This window comes from Punica granatum, chromosome 2 (assembly GCF_007655135.1).
Source record: "Punica granatum isolate Tunisia-2019 chromosome 2, ASM765513v2, whole genome shotgun sequence".
Classification (NCBI taxonomy): Eukaryota; Viridiplantae; Streptophyta; class Magnoliopsida; order Myrtales; family Lythraceae; genus Punica; species Punica granatum.
The window spans coordinates 42,389,154-42,406,861 of NC_045128.1; the positions used below are offsets into that span (position 1 = coordinate 42,389,154).

General features: G+C 43.3%; 6 protein-coding genes across 12 annotated transcripts; 4 read left to right on the forward strand and 2 right to left on the reverse strand.

Annotated features, from left to right (window-relative positions):
* The first annotated feature begins 722 nt into the window (after positions 1-722).
* Positions 723-3,340, forward strand: LOC116195727. 3 transcript variants are annotated; one of them, XM_031525045.1, is made up of 4 exons: positions 723-1,030; positions 1,664-1,731; positions 1,961-2,153; positions 2,746-3,340. In XM_031525045.1, the coding sequence occupies exons 2-4, from the start codon at positions 1,678-1,680 to the stop codon at positions 2,874-2,876; spliced, it is 378 nt and encodes a 125-aa protein (XP_031380905.1). In that variant the 5' UTR covers positions 723-1,030; positions 1,664-1,677; the 3' UTR covers positions 2,877-3,340. The 3 variants fall into 3 exon arrangements, with proteins under 3 accessions (XP_031380905.1, XP_031380907.1, XP_031380906.1); XM_031525047.1 differs by lacking the exon at positions 723-1,030 and adding an exon at positions 1,037-1,177; XM_031525046.1 differs by lacking the exon at positions 723-1,030 and adding an exon at positions 1,038-1,344.
* Positions 3,341-3,791: 451 nt separating this feature from the next.
* On the forward strand, positions 3,792-7,902 carry LOC116195726 (pentatricopeptide repeat-containing protein At5g65560-like). Of its 2 annotated transcripts, none has more exons than XM_031525043.1 (3): positions 3,792-7,062; positions 7,231-7,381; positions 7,533-7,902. In XM_031525043.1, exon 1 carries the CDS (start codon positions 4,122-4,124, stop codon positions 6,900-6,902), a length of 2,781 nt encoding a protein of 926 aa, XP_031380903.1. In that variant the 5' UTR covers positions 3,792-4,121; the 3' UTR covers positions 6,903-7,062; positions 7,231-7,381; positions 7,533-7,902. The 2 variants fall into 2 exon arrangements, with proteins under 2 accessions (XP_031380903.1, XP_031380904.1); XM_031525044.1 differs by having other exon boundaries at positions 7,234-7,381.
* Positions 7,903-8,736: 834 nt separating this feature from the next.
* Positions 8,737-9,105, forward strand: LOC116194035. The gene has a single exon (XM_031522757.1). The coding sequence runs from the start codon at positions 8,737-8,739 to the stop codon at positions 9,103-9,105; it is 369 nt and encodes a 122-aa protein (XP_031378617.1).
* Positions 9,106-9,550: 445 nt separating this feature from the next.
* Positions 9,551-10,216, reverse strand: LOC116197913. Its single transcript, XM_031528187.1, has one exon. The coding sequence runs from the start codon at positions 10,210-10,212 to the stop codon at positions 9,637-9,639; it is 576 nt and encodes a 191-aa protein (XP_031384047.1). The 5' UTR covers positions 10,213-10,216; the 3' UTR covers positions 9,551-9,636.
* Positions 10,217-10,979: 763 nt separating this feature from the next.
* LOC116196097 (PLASMODESMATA CALLOSE-BINDING PROTEIN 5-like) lies at positions 10,980-12,453 on the forward strand. Of its 2 annotated transcripts, XM_031525645.1 has the most exons (4): positions 10,994-11,120; positions 11,151-11,250; positions 11,342-11,593; positions 12,154-12,453. In XM_031525645.1, exons 2-4 carry the CDS (start codon positions 11,175-11,177, stop codon positions 12,186-12,188), a joined length of 363 nt encoding a protein of 120 aa, XP_031381505.1. In that variant the 5' UTR covers positions 10,994-11,120; positions 11,151-11,174; the 3' UTR covers positions 12,189-12,453. The 2 variants fall into 2 exon arrangements, with proteins under 2 accessions (XP_031381504.1, XP_031381505.1); XM_031525644.1 differs by lacking the exon at positions 12,154-12,453 and having other exon boundaries at positions 10,980-11,120; positions 11,342-11,997.
* Positions 12,454-12,730: 277 nt separating this feature from the next.
* Positions 12,731-16,486, reverse strand: LOC116196096. 3 transcript variants are annotated; one of them, XM_031525640.1, is made up of 2 exons: positions 16,116-16,486; positions 12,731-15,277 (listed from the first exon to the last, which is right to left on the reverse strand). In XM_031525640.1, exon 2 carries the CDS (start codon positions 15,167-15,169, stop codon positions 13,007-13,009), a length of 2,163 nt encoding a protein of 720 aa, XP_031381500.1. In that variant the 5' UTR covers positions 15,170-15,277; positions 16,116-16,486; the 3' UTR covers positions 12,731-13,006. The 3 variants fall into 3 exon arrangements, with proteins under 3 accessions (XP_031381500.1, XP_031381501.1, XP_031381503.1); XM_031525641.1 differs by having other exon boundaries at positions 16,110-16,477; XM_031525643.1 differs by having other exon boundaries at positions 16,312-16,476.
* Between the last annotated feature and the right edge of the window lie 1,222 nt (positions 16,487-17,708).

Consider the following 17,708-nt stretch of genomic DNA (forward strand, 5'->3'; position numbering starts at 1 on the left):
CACATCAATTATTTTACAAAGACGGAGAATTTCCGCGCGTAACGCTGCCTATTAGGTCGATCATTCGATACCTCACAAGGTGGGCAATATATTATCCTTCTCTTTTCTAGGTTGGTGAACAATAATTTGATCCTTAGATTAAATTGGCTCTAATCCTTAAATAATTGGTGGGCCCCCGTTAGATAATGATTTTTGTCATGCTGTCTTACAATTAATTACTGGGACTATTGGCTGGCCTATAGAGATGTAAAGAGCTTATTCGGCCCAAAATTCAACCACCAAATAATTTTTGAAATCACGAGATACAATTACAGTTTGGTAAGCTGCATTTTATGTCAATAGATAATTTTTTTTTCCCTTGCAACGGAACTAAAAGTTCGAAATACTCTGAAAGTATGTTGTAATTACCATCAAATTATTGCGTGGGAAACAACCTTTTAATGCCACGTTGACCCATTTGCCACGCAAATCATAAATTATTTTGAACTTTCCCTGAAATTTCTTCACCCTGCGGACTCAATTTCACTAATTAATTAATGATGAGGGGAGAATTATTTGGATTTGATTTTATATGTTAGGTGGCACGACCGGATTGGTCGGCACGAGGCAAAGGCTAAGGTTGACCAAGAAAGTAAAAACTCCCCAGAAGAAGCGTTTTGCTTTCGAGACAGGGAATGAAAGAATCCATACATAAAACGGACAGGCAATCAAATGCGAGCCAAAAAGGAAAGACCAGAAACTGAATGGACCCCTCCACTCCCACTCCCACTCCCACTCAGCCCCCAATCACTCCTCCATTGAAGAGCGATAACCCTTACCCGCCCCCTATACGGAGGGGACAAAAAAAAGAAGAAGAAAAAAAAAAAAAACAAACAAGGGGAAAGAAACTTGTTCGTTTACTGTGTTAATAATCAAAGTCCTCCTCTTCCTATTCCTCGTTTCTTCTTCTTCCATCATCATCACCTCTCTCGTTCACTGCGCGCTTTCCAGTCTCAAATGTGGAAACTTTACCTGCAATTCTTTTCACAGTGTGAGTAGAAAAAAGTACCCGATTCCTTTCTCTTCCCCCTTTCCGTTGCTTGCTGAAGAGTTACTGGAAATGGGATTTGGCTGTGTATCTGTCGGAAAGTTTCTGTCCTTTTGCTCTCCTTGTGCACCCGGCCACGATTGAGTCCCGGTGTGTCCGGTTCCTGTCCCTCGTTCATGTTCTTCATAACTTGTCTGCACTCGTCGTGGGTCTTCGAATTTCGTGATTCTTCCCCCCAGCTCTCGGCCCTTTTCCGGGCGAAGTTCGATTTTCGCAGCGTCTGCGTGATCTCGTTTCGCTGTTTGTTTATCGTCCAGGTCCAGGCTTTGTTTTCTTCTTGTTTTTTTTTTGGTTGGGAATTTTATTTTTGTGGTTATTGCCTGATTGTCGGGCAAATTCTATGGAGATTGCTATGAGAATCGCATTATGAACGAGATCTTGTTTCACTGTTGATGAGGGTGTGCTGCCTTTGCAAAGTTGCGTTCTTTTCAGCTGGCTCCTTCGCTTGGGATTGAGCCTTGGCTTTTGTATTCTAGATCCTGGGATGGTTTTGAGACCATTGGTAGTCGTCGGAACACCTTGTGATCTTGTTTGTTTATCTACTCTATCGTTAAAGGTGTTTGGTTCTCTCTGTAGAATTTACTTGGGAGATGAACAAAGGACAGCAACCTGAGCCTCTTGATTTTTTCATCTGGACTGTCGAGGTACTCAAATCCTGCTTTATCTTGTTTGCTTACAGGGTTTCACCTCTCAGGGATCTAATTTCCATCATTATTGACTTTTGAGAGGTTCATAGCATTCATGATCGACTGACTGAACAGTCATTGTTACATGCAATATGAGCTACTTCTCATTAAGTTATTATAATTTGGCTTGAACTAGGATCCAAGCGGTTCTCTAATTTGACTTTACATATGTATGTTCATGGCATAGGATGTTGGGTTGTGGTTGGAGGATATAAACTTGGGCAGTTACCGTGAAATATTCAAGGAAAATGGCGTCAATGGAGAGTACTTGGAGAGCATGTCTATGTTCACCACTGAACAGATTCTTCGATTTATCAGACGGTGCCACATGAAATGGGGAGACTTCATTACCCTCTGTAAAGAGCTCCGGCGGATAAAAGGTACCCTCTTTCTTTTCTGCATCTTCTATGATTTGCATGATTTACCCTATTCAAATTAAATCAGAGAGTAGTGGAATCGTACCAAACTCACACTTTTTACGGAAAATGCAAGTCAAAAAGTTTAATGAGGCAATTGGTGAAGATTTCCATTCTCTTGCTTGCAATGAGCCAGGGGCATAAGATTTGTTTCACAGAGGTTGTTGGAACTTCTATTTTCTGTTGGGGGCTTCATTGAGGAAAATTTGTTCATGTCCACTTGTTTGATGGATGCCTGCACTAGTTACCTAATCCAGTTCTGTCTCGAATCATGACTGCTTTGAGACCAGGGTTATTGTGACCTGAGAGGAACACTCTTTCCACCTAAAGTCGTTAATGTCTGATGAGCATGTTCTTGCTAACTTTCATTCCTTTCAAATGATGACCGCTTTTCCTTTTTGGGTATTCTGAGTCCCACTTTCCGTTACCTAATCCAATTCTGTCTTGAGATCATGATTCCTTCTTCCGTTCAATGAGGATAATGTATGTACTGCACCATTTCATTGCAGTTTTGATATTTAAAGAGGAACATATTTTTGACATAAGACATTTGTAGTGGCATGCCTTAAAGGGGAGCAGAAGGTCCGTCGGCCCTGGTGGGCCCCTTCTTGCCTATCAGTATTCTTCGTGAAGGTGGCAAAGCGCAACAGACAGTCGAGAGTTGTTTCACTGAAGCTGGAACCATGATGTAAGATATAGATAATATGTACTGTTTTTTTTCTCTCTCTCTGTTTTTTTTTTGCCGCCTCCATTTAGTCTTCGGTTTTTCGGAACGGGAAATGAAAGTAGCAGAAAAGAACTCTTTTGCCAACTTTATCGTCGCAGTACTGCTTGTTGGTTCTTCCTTGGAGATCCATCTCTGGTATGCAAGCTTGCTAATATTAATACGAATAGCTTCATTCTGTCGGTTTAGTTCTTTCTTGTTCTTCGATATGTGAAGCATAGGATGTTAAAATATGAGAGTGCTGTAGCAGGTCATGTCACGAAGACCATATGTTGATCTTTACTACCATCCTTATGTTGTCAAATACTCGATGCCGCTTCATTTCGGGTTCCTTTCTGATGTGGTGGGCATCTTAAGGATTGTTGGGAGAATTATAGTTTTCCATAGATAATAAAATGTAATTTGCAATTGAAGCTTGTTATGCCGAGTTTTGTCGGTAAGTGGAATGTTGCTTTCGTTATGGAAGCCTTACATGTAGTTCATCAAGGTTTGATGAGCTTCAAACATGACTGATACTCTGGATTCTTTTTCCGAGAAAATTCTTGGAACTGTTCTTCTGTCGTGTACATTCGGAGACTATTCTCTTCACTGGAAAGTGAGCAAGAACAAAGATCGCCAACTAGAATAAATCCTTTTACCAAGTTGTGCTGGCGTATTGAGAAAGTAAAGAGTCAATCGAAGATGATGTAAAATTGGGGATTGAGATCATTAAAGATGGTAAAGTACGTGCTAACCTGGTCGAGTTGAGTCGATTGGTGACATGGAGATTAACCCAAACTCGAATCCAATCCCAGAATCTGGTTGTGCTCGGAACCTTGGCTAATGGCTAGTCCATTTGTATTCGAACTATTGATTAAGGTACCGGATGAACTTGTGATTGAGTTAAAGTTCACGCTGCAATATCAGATATTAACGATACGATACCGATCGAAGTCGAACTTAGCATCTACAGTTCATAAGATAGTCTGCTAACTTAATAAGAGACTAGAAAGGGAAAAATACTTCATTTGGAGGCTTCAAAGAACCCTAGTAAAGGTCCTCCTTCAACGGATCTCTCTCTCTCTCTCTCTCTCTCTCTGGTCTCTACAGCCATGGCTCAGTTGCCTCCACGTTCAACGACTTGCAGACTCCACGTACCCGACCGTACCAATCGAGCCTCCTTCGCTCGGAAGCTCTCCAATGGAGCGTGATAAACACCAGAGCCGTATATGAGAAGTGCACGACTTTCGATCATTCATGCCGCAATGTTACAGCCCCTCAAGGCGCTCACCTTCCTGCAGACACCACGTGCCGCCATTAAGCGTCGCTATTTCCTCTCCTCCTCTTCATCCCCAGCTCCCTCCCCTCATTACCCGGATTTGGTCTCTGCTGTCAGCGACATCCTCTCCGCCGCCCGATGGAAGAAGAACCCGGAGATCCTCCGGTTGACTCCGAAGCTGAGACCCCACCAGGTGTCCGAAATCCTCGACACCCACCGGAACGCGAAGCAGGCTCTCGAGTTTTTTTACTGGATCTCTCGTAGGGATTTCTACAAGCACGATGTGTGCTGTGCCATGGCCATGTTGAATAGGCTAATCCGGGACCAAATTTTAATGCCCTTGGACCGGGTTAGGATTATGATGATTAAGGGTAGTAGGGACGAGCTGGAGCTCAGGCAGGCAGTCGGGTTTTTGAATGAGCTCGGCCGGAAGGGATTCCGTCCGACCTTGTATAGTTACAATACTCTTTTGCTGCAATTGGGCAAGTTTGAGATGGTTGATTTAGCTCGGGAAGTGTATACTCAGATGCTCAGTGAAGGGGTTAAGCCCAGCTTGTTGACATTCAATACTATGGTTAACATCTTCTGTAAGGAGGGGAAGGTCCAAGAAGCCTTGTTGATCTTCAGCAAGATTTCGCAGCATGAAATGATCCCCGACGCATTCACTTACACGTCCTTGATTCTTGGGCACTGTAGGAATGGGAATGTGGATTCAGCATTTGAGGTTTTCGATAGGATGGTTAAGCGGGGCTGTGACCCGACTGCTGCTACTTATTCGACTCTGATTAATGGGTTGTGCAAGAAAGGTCGGGTGGATGAAGCACTCAACCTGCTCGCTGAAATGTCTGAGAAAGAAATTAAACCAACTGTGTATACCTATACAGTTCCCATCACTGCATTGTGTGAGGAGGGACGTGTGGAGGAAGCTATACAGCTCGCTGGTGGCATGAAGAAGAGAGGCTGTCACCCGAATGTTCAGACATACACGGCTCTGATTAGCGGTCTCTCTGAGGCAGGGCTAATTGAAATGGCTGTTGGAATGTTTCATAAAATGATGAAGGTGGGTTTAATCCCAAATACGATCACATACAATGCCTTGATAAATCTGCTTTGTGTGGATGGGAGGTTTGATATTGCTATTAAAGTTGTTGGCATGATGGAACGAAATGGATATTTGCCAAACACACGGACATATAATGAAATAATTCGAGGGCTGTGCTGTACAGAGGATATGGAGAAGGCTATGGTTCTTTTTGATAGGATGCTTAAAAGAAGTCCATTTCCCAATGTTGTCACGTACAACACTCTTATCGGTGGATATGTGAAACTGGGAAACCTGAGTAATGCTGTTAGACTACTGGATTTTATGAAGCAGCAAAGGTGCGTTCCCGATGAGTGGACCTACGGTGAACTGATTACTGGATTCTGTAGAGGTGGGAAGCTTGGTGAAGCATATGCTCTTCTTCAAGATATGGTGGGACAAGGAATAAGTCCCAATCATGTTCACTATACTGCTTTGATTGATGGCTGCTGCAAGGAAGGGAAGATAGATGAGGCATTGTCTTTATTCAAGAAGATGGAGAACATTGGTTGTATCCCTATAACTGAATCATATAATGCCTTAATTAGTGGTTTGAGCAGAGGGAATCAGTTTTCAGAAGCAGAGAAGCTAGTTAGTGAGATGGTTGATCGAGGAGTGAAACCAAATGTTATAACCTACACGTCCTTGATTGATGGGCTTGTCCGGAATGAAGGGGTTGACCTTGCATTTAAGATATTCCATGAAATGGAGAGTAAAAGTTGCCCTCCGAATTCATTCACTTACACATCTCTCATCTATGGACTGTGCCAAGAAGGAAAGGTTGAGGATGCAGCAAAAATGGTGGATGAAATGGAGAAAAAAGGAGTGGCTCCTGATCTTGTAACCTTCACCTCTCTAATTGACGGCTTTGTAATGGTCGGTAAGTTAGATCATGCTTTCTCGCTCCTTAAGCGAATGATGGATGCTGGCTCCGTGCCAAACTACCGAACATATGGCGTGTTATTGAAAGGTTTGCAGAAGGAATATCAGTTAGTTTCGGAGAAGGTTGTGGCTCAACATGAAACTGTTTATAGTTCCACCTCTGTTGATACATATGTTAATATCGATATGGTGTTTCATCTCTTAACTCGACTGTCTGAGATTGGATGTGAACCCACAGTTGATACGTACACTAGTTTAGTCATGGGCTTGTGTAGGGAAGGCAGGTCTGCTGAGGCAGATCAGCTGGTTGGAAACATGAAAGAGAAAGGTATGTCTCCTAGTAGAGATGCCTATTATAATCTACTGGTTGCTTACTGCAAGAAGTCAGAGGTTGATCCTGCATTAAGAGTCTTCGATTCAATGGTTGATGAAGGGATTGAGCCTCGTCTGACTATTTATAGGGCACTTATTTGTGCTCTCTCCAGGGTAGGCCGCATAGATGAGGGTAAATGTTTATTCAAGAGCATGCTTGAAAATAGGTGGAATGTGGATGAAATTGTTTGGACCATATTGATTGATGGGTTGCTGAAACAAGGGAACTCAGATCTCTGCATGAAGTTTCTTTACATCTTGGAGTCCGAGAAGTGCAATATTAGCTTGTTTACATATGAGATTTTGGGCAGAGAATTGTCCAAAGCAGATTGTTCTATTGAAGCTGAGCAAATTGCTGATAGGTTGAGAGTTCTAAGGCAAGGCCATTGTTCTTAAGTTTCTCCCCTTGTGACTTGCTGGAAGTATTGTATCTTCAGAAAGATGGAATGGGAATTCAGATGACAATCGCAGTCGAACTGAGTCAGGGCCACGTTTTTTTCCGCCTGAGTAAGTGAATCTTTCTCCCTGTGCAAAGTCGCAGCTTCACATCAAGGAGGTGAGCAGATGCCAAACCTTGACCACCTCTTCTTTCTGTTAGTGTCGCTGCCAAGTATTGCCTTATGGTCTCTTTTGGCGTAGTTTTCCGTTCCTTTTTCACTTCTGGTGGCTTGCGTCTGTTATTGTTAATGTTATCTGATCGACGTAATTATTTTTCTATCTCCAGTAGCCCCTGAAGTTGAAAGGAAAGCTTTCGGAATTTTGCTGGAAGACCTATCTGGGTGAATTTGCAAGACTTGTTTTGGAAGCTCGCTGAATACAGGCAACAATAAGCTATTGACTTCAGCCCGCATGAAAGAGAGAGAGATCAATTTTTGGTGAGTATTACTTGCAGGGATGGTTCGATGTATATTTTATCAGTTTTTATGTTGATAATCTCTAATGTTTTCAACTGATCTTCTTGGGGATCTTTAGTATGAATGGATTTTTGTGGTCGACGAATTTGATGTGCTTGTTGTAATTTTGCAGGAGCAGAGCCGCCTTGGATTTTTTGCATTCTTGAGCATTCCTAACAACGAGGATTCCTCCATGTTTACGCACAGCTTATATACTCGACAATGATTCTTTCTTGAAATACAGTCTAGATTGAATTTTGATGTATCTACTGTTGTTAGATGATGGGTCGCACCATTTCATCTCCGGGAATGGTTTTTCTTTTTCTTGGCCAAATCTCCGGGAATATTTGATTTGGTGGATCTCAACAAACAAATATTTCTTGCAATACCATACGATGATGCTGTAATAAGGATCAACATTGTGTGAATTTATCTGGGCTGTAAAGAGAAGTTTTCAGAGTGAGAAAAGTGTTTGCCTATGATATGGGAATCGATGTTCAGTTTAACATTATTGCGGAATCCGTCGCAGTCTCGGTGTTTCCAAATTAGACAGGTTAACCCTTTGAGCTCTGCAAAGTTTTTAAGCATCCGATGCCGTAAACAATGAATCGAGATGATGTTGAAGTTCTACTCGTTTATTGGACTGTCATTTACCATGAAAAAGCCCGTAGAAGGTTCTGCGAACTGTCTGATTTAATCTTATGGCCGAATCCAACACCCCAGATTTAAGTGCAGATGGTTCTTCTGTCTAAATGGCTGTTCGAATCAGTCTAGACTAAGTCAGGATCATCAGATGCTCTCTCTGCTGTTTTGATGTATAAACCGACCTTCTTCGGATTGAACATCCACAATTAGTACTGGAAGAGGCCTTCTTATTTTCATACCTTATGCTCGTCTCTCTGTCCCTCAGTCGATTCTTTTCTGCCTGGCTGAACATTCACAGAAGCAGAACAAAACAGGGCATTAGAGTTCTAAAGATGAGATCCTACAGCAAAATATTATGTGTGACCCAACAGAACGATACAAAAGCATTGTTCCATCTAAGAAGCTCACATCGTGCCTCTTTCACTTAGACGACAATTACGGCCTTCCTCCTCAACATAACTACATATGCTACTCTCAACCTGTCTTTGGAGCCTTCCTTTTGGCCCCGTCTTCCCTCTAGAGGGTCCATTCCAGTATAAGTGGCAGCATTCTTCCTGGACTTTTGTTGCAGTGCTGCCGATTCTTCATCCATAAATTACATCATACGGAATCAGAACATCACATTCTCTTATGCACATGCTCCATCATCCTACTCGTGAAAGGCAGGTTGATAGAACCATAGCCTGCATTTGATGGATCAAAAGGGTTCTGATCCTACTGTTAGTAGCTCCTCCATTGCCCTTTTGCAGGAGAGATTCAGGGAGCTGGAGAGAGTGAAGGAGAGGAGAGTTGAAAAGGAGCTTACCGAACAGAAACCGACTACTTTCCGACCTCGAGTGAACTCCACAGCACATCTTGATGATCGCTACAAGCTCTGCTTCCCACCTCAGGTGAAGACGAGGCAGCCTCCCCAAGACTTCTCGCTCTCTCTTGGCCTCAACTCTCAGAGCCACCTGATTGATCCAAGGGCCATGAAAAACCTTACCCAGCTGAGTTCCTCGCCTAAACGACCCCGTGAGAGTTTTGAGAATTCTGATGTTGACACTTCTCTTCATCTCTAAGGGGGAGAAATGGTTTTTGCTCGACGTTATATTAACGCGTTTGGCATGAGTCATCTGATGCAGATCAGTCTAACGCGGAATGTATATGTATCAAATATCTTGGACGAATACATAAACAAGTTGCTTGAACAAGTCGCCTATCATCCGCCCATCTTTGTTATCCGCGATTGCACTGGACTAAGTTAAATGACCTGATTTACGATATGAAAATTAACAAGCTTAGGTTATCTTCGGATTTTGATCTAACTCGTGGGTGTTTGTGTATAAACTGACTTGTTCAAGTCGATTATTTTTTGGTGAAGGCCTTTGCACTCTCTCGATACGTGATTAAACTGGAGATTTTTTCTTGGTTTCAGACCAAGTTTAGATAAATCACGACAGAGATATATAGATGTTTCTGATGTCAATCTTTTTCTTTTTTAATTGTTCAAACAGTTAAGCCTCTCCTCGATCTTGACATAGAAACTGCCAAAACTCCTATCATTTGAAATGATTTTGTTTACAACTAAAAGAAGATGGAAGTTTGGAAGATCAATTGAATCGGGTGATTCTGTGCTGGTTAGCAGCTGCAGATGACTTCGTCAGCTTCCTTGTTTTCGAACCTCTCAGCTTCGTGTTTGGGATGCCAAGGGGCTGAGCTGAGGATGAATTAATGGCATCTTTGAACCTGATCTCAGAGCTAATCCCGTGGCACCTAACCACAGAACTGAGACACACGTTTGGCGTCACGATCCTTGCATTGTTCACGAACAGCCCTGTTCTCCTCCTGTTGGTTATGCTGATCATCCTCTTCGGCATGCCAGATGGGACTAGCGTCCCATTCGGGAGCCGCATCAGCTCGTTTAGGGAGAGTCCGCTTGGGATCGAGTGACGGAGGATGAAATCCTGAAGACTGTTTCGGGTGAGTGAGACTCCAGACAGTGCCCGGTCATCGAGCATGAGAAAGGTTGTTTTCTCCGACCGTTGAAGTGAAACTGGGATCGTGTTTAGGATGTTGAGGAGGATGACGAACCCGTGGTAGGACCTCGCTCTCATGTCAGCCATGGCCTTGTGGAGTTCGGTCTGATTGATGGCATTGGCATGTCGGGACTCGGCGAGAACAACCATGGGAAGAAAGATTAAAACCCATAAAGCCATCCGAATTTACTGTGTTTGTGAGCAGGGAATGCAATACGTAGATGCCTGGATTTAGAATGAAATTTATAGCATTTTGAGCGGTTCTTCGATGTACTTATTCCATGCATATCAGGAGGAAGTTATTAGTTGGTGGGTAGTTCAAGCACAGGGAAAGTGCATCCCACAAAGGCAGATGCAACCCAGACTGACTGCACAGGTCTGTGTCTCAGGGACCATCTAATGGACACATGAATATCATTTTATTAAGTTTTACTCGATACGCTATTTATATGAGTATGAGAAATATGCACAGATAATTTGGATCATTCCTTGGTATTTCAGTTCATCCGTCGTAACTAGAAGAAGAGGTCGCATTAGTAGTCATGCGAGGATAATGAGCCGAATCAACGATATTTCGAGATATACACAACACATGATGATTATGCGCGCACGCGCGCGTGTTTACATGATCACACATCATCTGAGTCACCATGGACCAGTTGGGCTCAGCAGGCAAGACAAAAATAGTTAGGCCCGACTTGGGGGGATTAAGCCGATATCGGCCCAGCAGGTATTGCTCCAGTTGGAACTAAATAACATGCTCCGTCTTCCGAACGATATCCGTAGTCAATGGCTCGGGATGTCCGGACCATATCACAGTCCCGTTGGACTCGTCTGCTTGCTTTTCTAGTCCGTTTACTCAAATTGACATAATTAATGAGGAACCAATCCAAATATTATAGCTGGAACCCACATATAATTTATAACCTTTCCACAGATTCCCCCATCTGTTCATATTCTACACAGCACAGCCATAAATCCAAACTTTTGACTCTTCTGTGGCCCTGAAGAGACTTCGCATCGGGATAGCTCGCTCCCTCCCTCTTCGTCTACCCCAATCTCTCTCTCTCTCTCTCTCTCTCTCTCTCTCTCTCTCTCTCTCTCTCTCAAACATGTCTGTCGCCCTGCAGAGGTTCCTAATGGCTGCTGCTCTGCTCTTGGCCATGTCTCTGTTTCCAAACAAGGCAGGTTAGTACCGCATCGGCCTAATAAACTTAGTATGAAAAGGATAATGAAAAGGTCTACTCTGATCTTCTGTTATTGGAACCATTGTGTTTAGCTGGAGAGTTCGAGCAATGGTGCGTGGCCGACGAGCAGACCCCCGATGACGAGTTGCAGGCGGCCCTGGATTGGGCCTGCGGGCAAGGAGGAGCTGACTGCAGCAACATACAGGAGAATGGACCCTGCTACGTCCCTAACACTTTGAGGGCCCACGCGTCCTATGCCTTCAACAGCTACTACCAGCGCTTCAAGAACAGGGGCGGGTCCTGCTTCTTCCGAGGCGCCGCCATGATCACCGAGCTCAACGCCAGTATGAACTCCATACATGGCATTTTTTTCCTAGATTGACATTGACGTTCTGGGACAATCTACATTTTGCTTTCTACTTTTCTTCGAAAATCATGATCATAATCATAACTAAGATGAGAGAATGCTGGAAAAGTTTCACAAAACGCGGTTTCGACTTTTTGGATGGATTGAGGATGCGTGTCGGGAGAGTTTCACGATCCAATGCCCATGAAGCAGGATCACATGCATGTCAAAAGGGCAGACAGGTCCCATGTCATGTGCCTTGGGAGTGGTTGCCCTGTGAGATCTGAATGGCAGTATCTGTGGCTTCACACATAATTTAGTATATCTTTATTGTTTCTTCTCTGAATTTCCCTTCTTACACTTGATGGTCAATGTGATAATTCAATAACAGCTATTGGCGCATGTGAAGTACTTGATTGGATTGAGCACTGTTGTGTTCAAGAAGAAAGGAGCATACTTTATTCTACGAATCGATGCGAGAAGGGATTAATTTTCAGCATGTCGCCACTGAAGTTCGGGTTTTATTAACTGCCACTTAAATGTTCTTTTTCTCTTCAGGCCATGATTCTTGCCACTATGGCTACCTTCCCTGACCCAATCGGCAAATCAAGAAAGCAGTCCACATCAAAGAGTTGGGGAGAGAAGAAACAAAGGAAAGACGATTGTCCCTTGTCCCCAACCAATTATGTGATTTTGTTCTGTCCCTTTCTTTTTTCCTGTAGTCTCGGAGAAATTTTTGCCTGAAAGATGGAAGAAAGGGCAATCTGGTGAAAAAGGCGTTACATTTGTAAGCATACAGTGTCGCAGCTGGTTCGAATATGAAAACTTCAATCAGTAAGCCTTGAGTATTAAACAGCTGGGGATTGGATAACAGATCCGAGATTCGATCCGGATAGCATCTATCAAGTTTCCAGAGTCCCACATTCTTCTCTTACCATGGTCCGACTTTGTAATGAGTGATCTTGATTTTTGACAGGAGCCTGTGTCGCAACAGTAGCCCTATGAACTTTGACAGCTCTTGAGACCGGCAACTCACATGACTCAAAATAACAAAAAGAGTAAACCGGGACACTGCACCGAAGAGGTACTGTCTGCAAACGGGTAATCGAAAAAAGACAATTAAATGCAGCATCCATTTCGAAGAGGATATGTCACCTGTAATTTAGATATCGTTAAATCCAGATCAAAGTTCCAACAGGTTCGGAATCGGAAACGCAGACATTAATGGAGCAGACATTAAACCCTCCCTAGAATCATCCAAATGGGGGGTTATAATGTTACAGTGGCTTCGCTTAAGCCAAGTGTGAAATATTTGTACAGTTAGACCTAAGAATTGTCTAAAGAATGGTAAAATAAGGGTCCCGTCCCAAACAAAATCCTCTGCTACCTTTCTCCTCGATCTAGACTCGTGTTAAGCCTCAACTTCGACTTCAATGTCGATCCCACCGTTAAGCAGCTCATCCGGTGTTGCAGCCGGGTCCAAATCCCAGCATCCATCAGGCAAGTTCCCAGCCTCATCCTTGAGCGACCAAGAAGGTACCTGGTGAGAGAACCGAAGCATCTCTCTCCTCGGGATCCACCGAAGGGCGTCCTTGTCCCTCTGATATACTGTCTTATAACCTGCCAATTTCACAAGCGGAGTAACACACACACCAAGCTCCTCACTGTAATCGTCTACAACCTCAACCATCTCGTACTGGTGCCTTACTTTGGGTGGCGTGGATCGGTTCCACTTAGGAGACCAGTTCCGATAAACGGCCCATATGTCCCCGCTTCTTGGGTAGATCCGAACACAGCCTCCCCTGCCTGCCTTCTCCTTGCTCAATAGATGAGAGAAAATGTTGACCTGTTCGATCACATCGGAGTTGTATGCCCTAAAATTTCCACATGATTTGGTGAACCCACAGTCCAACCAGTTGACTGCTCCAAACTCACTGTCAGATTTTGAGCTCAAGTAAGTTATAAGGATCTTGAAGGGTTTCATGGAGATGATCTCGCGAATCAGACAGTAGAGTCGGGGCATCCCATCCTCTTCGTCATACAGGGCCCATATTTGCTTTGGCTTGAAGCTTTCCTCTGATCTGTCCCTATCGAAATCATGGAAGTCTGGGTCGGGGACAGTTATTGAGACTGGCCCACTTCTGTTTGCTTTTGAGTGGTGACCAGGATTGTCTCCCTTCTGGGCCACAGGAGCTGCTTGGGACTGCTGAGCCTTTTCTTCTTCTTTGACAGCAGCCGCAGCTGCAGCCACTGCAGCTGCTACCGCTGCTGCAGCAGCTGCAGCAGCAGCCGCCTCAGCTTTCTTGATATTTTCCAACTTTTTCCGGATTTCTGTCCTCGCCTTCTCGATCAACAATTTTCTTGCATCAAATGCTGGGACAGCAGAGCACCGCCGAGTTGGAAGCTCAATCGGGACAGAGAGCTTAGGCTCATGCCACACGTTTGAATTCCCATTGACTGGTCCCGCTTCTGGAAAATATTTCACTCCTGTTCCATCAGACCCGTTTCTAAAGTCAGCGCCCACAACTACTTTTCTTCTTTTATCGGGCCTACCAGGCTTATTAGCTCCCGATGATCCGTTAATGTCTACAGGTGACGGGGCTAGCTCGATCAGAGTACTTCTGTTTGACTGCCTCCCGTTGGAACCTGACCTGTCTTTATTAGCTCTGAAAAGTTTCCCATTGCCCTGGTAAACAGGGCCAGCAGCTGCAGAAGAGGACCCGTTAGAGCCCACAATCACAGCAGAAGTTGCAGAGTGAGAGCTCCACTGGAAGGACATGTTTGAGACATATTCGTAACCTTGCCCAGAATGATACCCCGCGACCCCGTTACCGGGGTAATATGTGGTGCTTGTCGTGACATATTGGACGCCTTCAGACCCATGGTTTGGGAATCCGTTACTGGGCATGTATGTGTAAGGACAATACGGGAAAGAACCATTAATTGGGGCTGTTCCAGTTTCCACAGCGATGAAAATGCCCCGACAGTTCTTACATGAGAGCCTCTTGTTCACGTACTTTCGGAGATACTCATACTGGACTTTACAGGAGGTGCAGACGGTCCAGAAAGTATCCAGTCTTCCTTGAGAGCTTGATGTGTTGAATAAGTTACTATGGCCCGGGACCCCAGCAGTATGAACTGCAGATAGATTTGTCTGAGAAACCAAACTAGTCTGCTGTTGATTTCTCTTGCGATCGTAGGAGCTTCTTTTAGCACTATCTGATAACAGAGTCCAAGCCTCGGAGACCAGTTTAAATGCCCCATCAGCTCCCATAGATTTGTTCTTGTCAGGATGAAGCAACACGGCCAACTTCCTGTACTGCCTCTTCACTGCATACTTGTCCGCAGAGGGCTTTAATCCAAGAATCGAGTAGTGATCTATCTCGCCATTGACTCTCAGTGCAGAGGCCGTATATACCTCGAACGTGGCCACCATTTGAGATATACCATCCAGTCCAGGCCACAGCTTTTTTGCCTTCAATGCGTAGCTTTTTGCACCTGCAAAGTCTCTCTCAGCAAACCTTTTCTCGGCAATCTCCTTTGCCTTGAGAGCCTCATCTTTGTTTGTTTCCATTTACTAATGCAGTCACCACAATGAAACTCGGTTGAATAAACAGTTATCAGCTTAATTTGCTCGTGGGCGAAAGCAGCGGAGCTCCTGTAAAGAGCCACATCTTCATGCCTGCAGATAATTCAGAGGATATTCAGGGGTCACGATCTCAAGCTCTACAAGACAGTTATCCCTGGGATTGAATTGACTGCTCGTCGCGAAAACAACAGGAAGAGTTATGTATTCAATATATCATCACTTATAATCTTGAAATTGAATTCCCGACTCCATTTGCGACCAACAGAACTCGGATTCAGTCAATTGCGTTAGTTAAGAAACGAAAGGAAAGTCATCAATTGCTGTAAGTCAAATCAACAACGACCCCAAGAAAAGAAAGTAGTTAAATTCAAACTTCCTTTTGTTTATTCTCTGACATTGAAGGTAAAATCAAGAATTGTCATCAAATAATCAAATTTGAAAAGGAGGAGAAAACAGAAAAATCTTTATAGGAAAGATGCAACAGTAAATGACCAGCGGAGTTCAGATCAAAGTATAATGTCAACCATGTCCAATTTCAGAAGCTTGAGAAAACCCTAGAAACACTCTGTTGTGTCAGCTCAAATCCCATTAAAACCCATAAAAAAAAATCCCAAATTGAGTATCTAGGAACTATTGATGATGTCGAACTCGGAGAAGATTTGAGCTGAGGATGAAGTGTAGGAAACCCTAGGAAATCAAAGCACGAGATCAAAATTGACCCCGAAAGATCAGAATCAACATGGAAATTAAAGCTCGCATTAACGCTCCAAGCTGGCTAAGAAGCAAATCGCGAGCTCCCGAGCTGAAAGCCAGCTGAGACGGGATCGATTCAACCCTAATTCAGCTCAAACGAAGCTCAAAGAGCAGAAATTAATGGCGAGTGGGGGAGGAACCATAAAAGAAACTGAGTGGGGAGCTCGCTCACACTCACTGAGATTTGAGCTGAAATGCGACCGACGGCGGCCCAGATCGCCACGTGTCTCCCGGAGGTCGAGCAAATCTAGGCGAGGCTAGGAATCCTCTGTTGAATCCAACTCACTGTACCATAAAAACACAGAACCCAACACTCTCTCCCCACCACCACCTACTGTTCACAGCCCACGACAGGGGAGGGAGATACTCCGTACCAAGATCAGAGGCCTCTGCAGCGGGTGGATGGGGCCCAGATTGCCGGCGGCGAGGAATCGGGGAGATTCCGGCCGATCGCCGATGAGGAGGATTTTTGAGAGGGTAAAGAGAGTGAATGAAGGAAATTTTTTTTTTTAATAAAAATAAGAAAAGTTTTATTATGTGATTCAGTGAAAGTAAACGGGGTGCTTAATAGTTTTTAATCGGTCGCCGCCGCTAAAATGCGCCGGGTGGGTGCCCGTTACTACTGTTGGTTAGGGCGGTGTTTGGTAGTACGGCGGCTTCTCCGTGCTTCCGGCGCGTGTGAGCCCAGACACATTGTGTCTCGCCGCCGCACTGTCATACGCCTTCGAGCTTGATACGCCGGGTTCATCGAGAATGCTGAAGATGGTGATTGGGGTAGATAGATTGTAAACTTGAGGGATGATCCTATTTTATTTTCCCATTTAAAAATATTTTTGTTTTAACCACGAGTTGAATTGCAGACGGTGTTTGTAGACACACATTACTTGCAGTACACAAATTCGAAAGTCAGAGTAAGCACTTTATACCAAGGCAAGCTGATTTTTAAGTGGGGATTAGTTATTGAATGGATGACACTCATGATCTCAAGAAAAAAAAATATAATATAATATTTTATTTATTATATAGGTTATTATTAATATTATTATTTATTCATCCAAAAATATTTTATTATTTATTGTATGAATTTTTCATTATTTATTTATTTTGATATTATTTAATTTAAAAAGAAAAAGGTTTTGCTTGAGAATTTATTAGTGGTGAAATAACATGCCATGGTCTCATCGAAAAAGTACATATTTTTATTATATTATTAATATTTTTTTGTATGTATTCATTTGGATTTCATTTAAAAGGAAAAGATAAGTTGGGAACAAATCACCACTTATCCCCAAAAAAAAAAGAGAGAAAAGAAAAAAGAATTTGGGGAATAAAAATTTGTTGAGGGAAAAAAGGCAACTAAGGTGGGGCTCAATCATACAAAACCGAAGCTCAGCTGCATTGGCATCGGACACAATTAATGGCAAGGACAGGGTAAATTTAATACCTTACCCTATAAAGAAGGACAGACAAAAATATGTAATTTCAAATCATCTAACATTGCCACCATTTTATTTTGCCCGTGAATTTTTCAATATCTTCATGGCTTTTTTTTTTAACACATGCATAATTAGTTTAAACTATAAATCTTTATATAAATTACGTTTCTTGATGCGCCTAGAGTTACATCAATGCCAAGAAATGCGACGCACCAAAGTAATAACACCCATTCTGCATCATTACATGATAATCGAGTTGAAAAATTTGTCTGTATTTTTTTTTGGCCAAATCATAATAAAAAATCTTTCAAGCATTTGATTGCATAATGTCCATT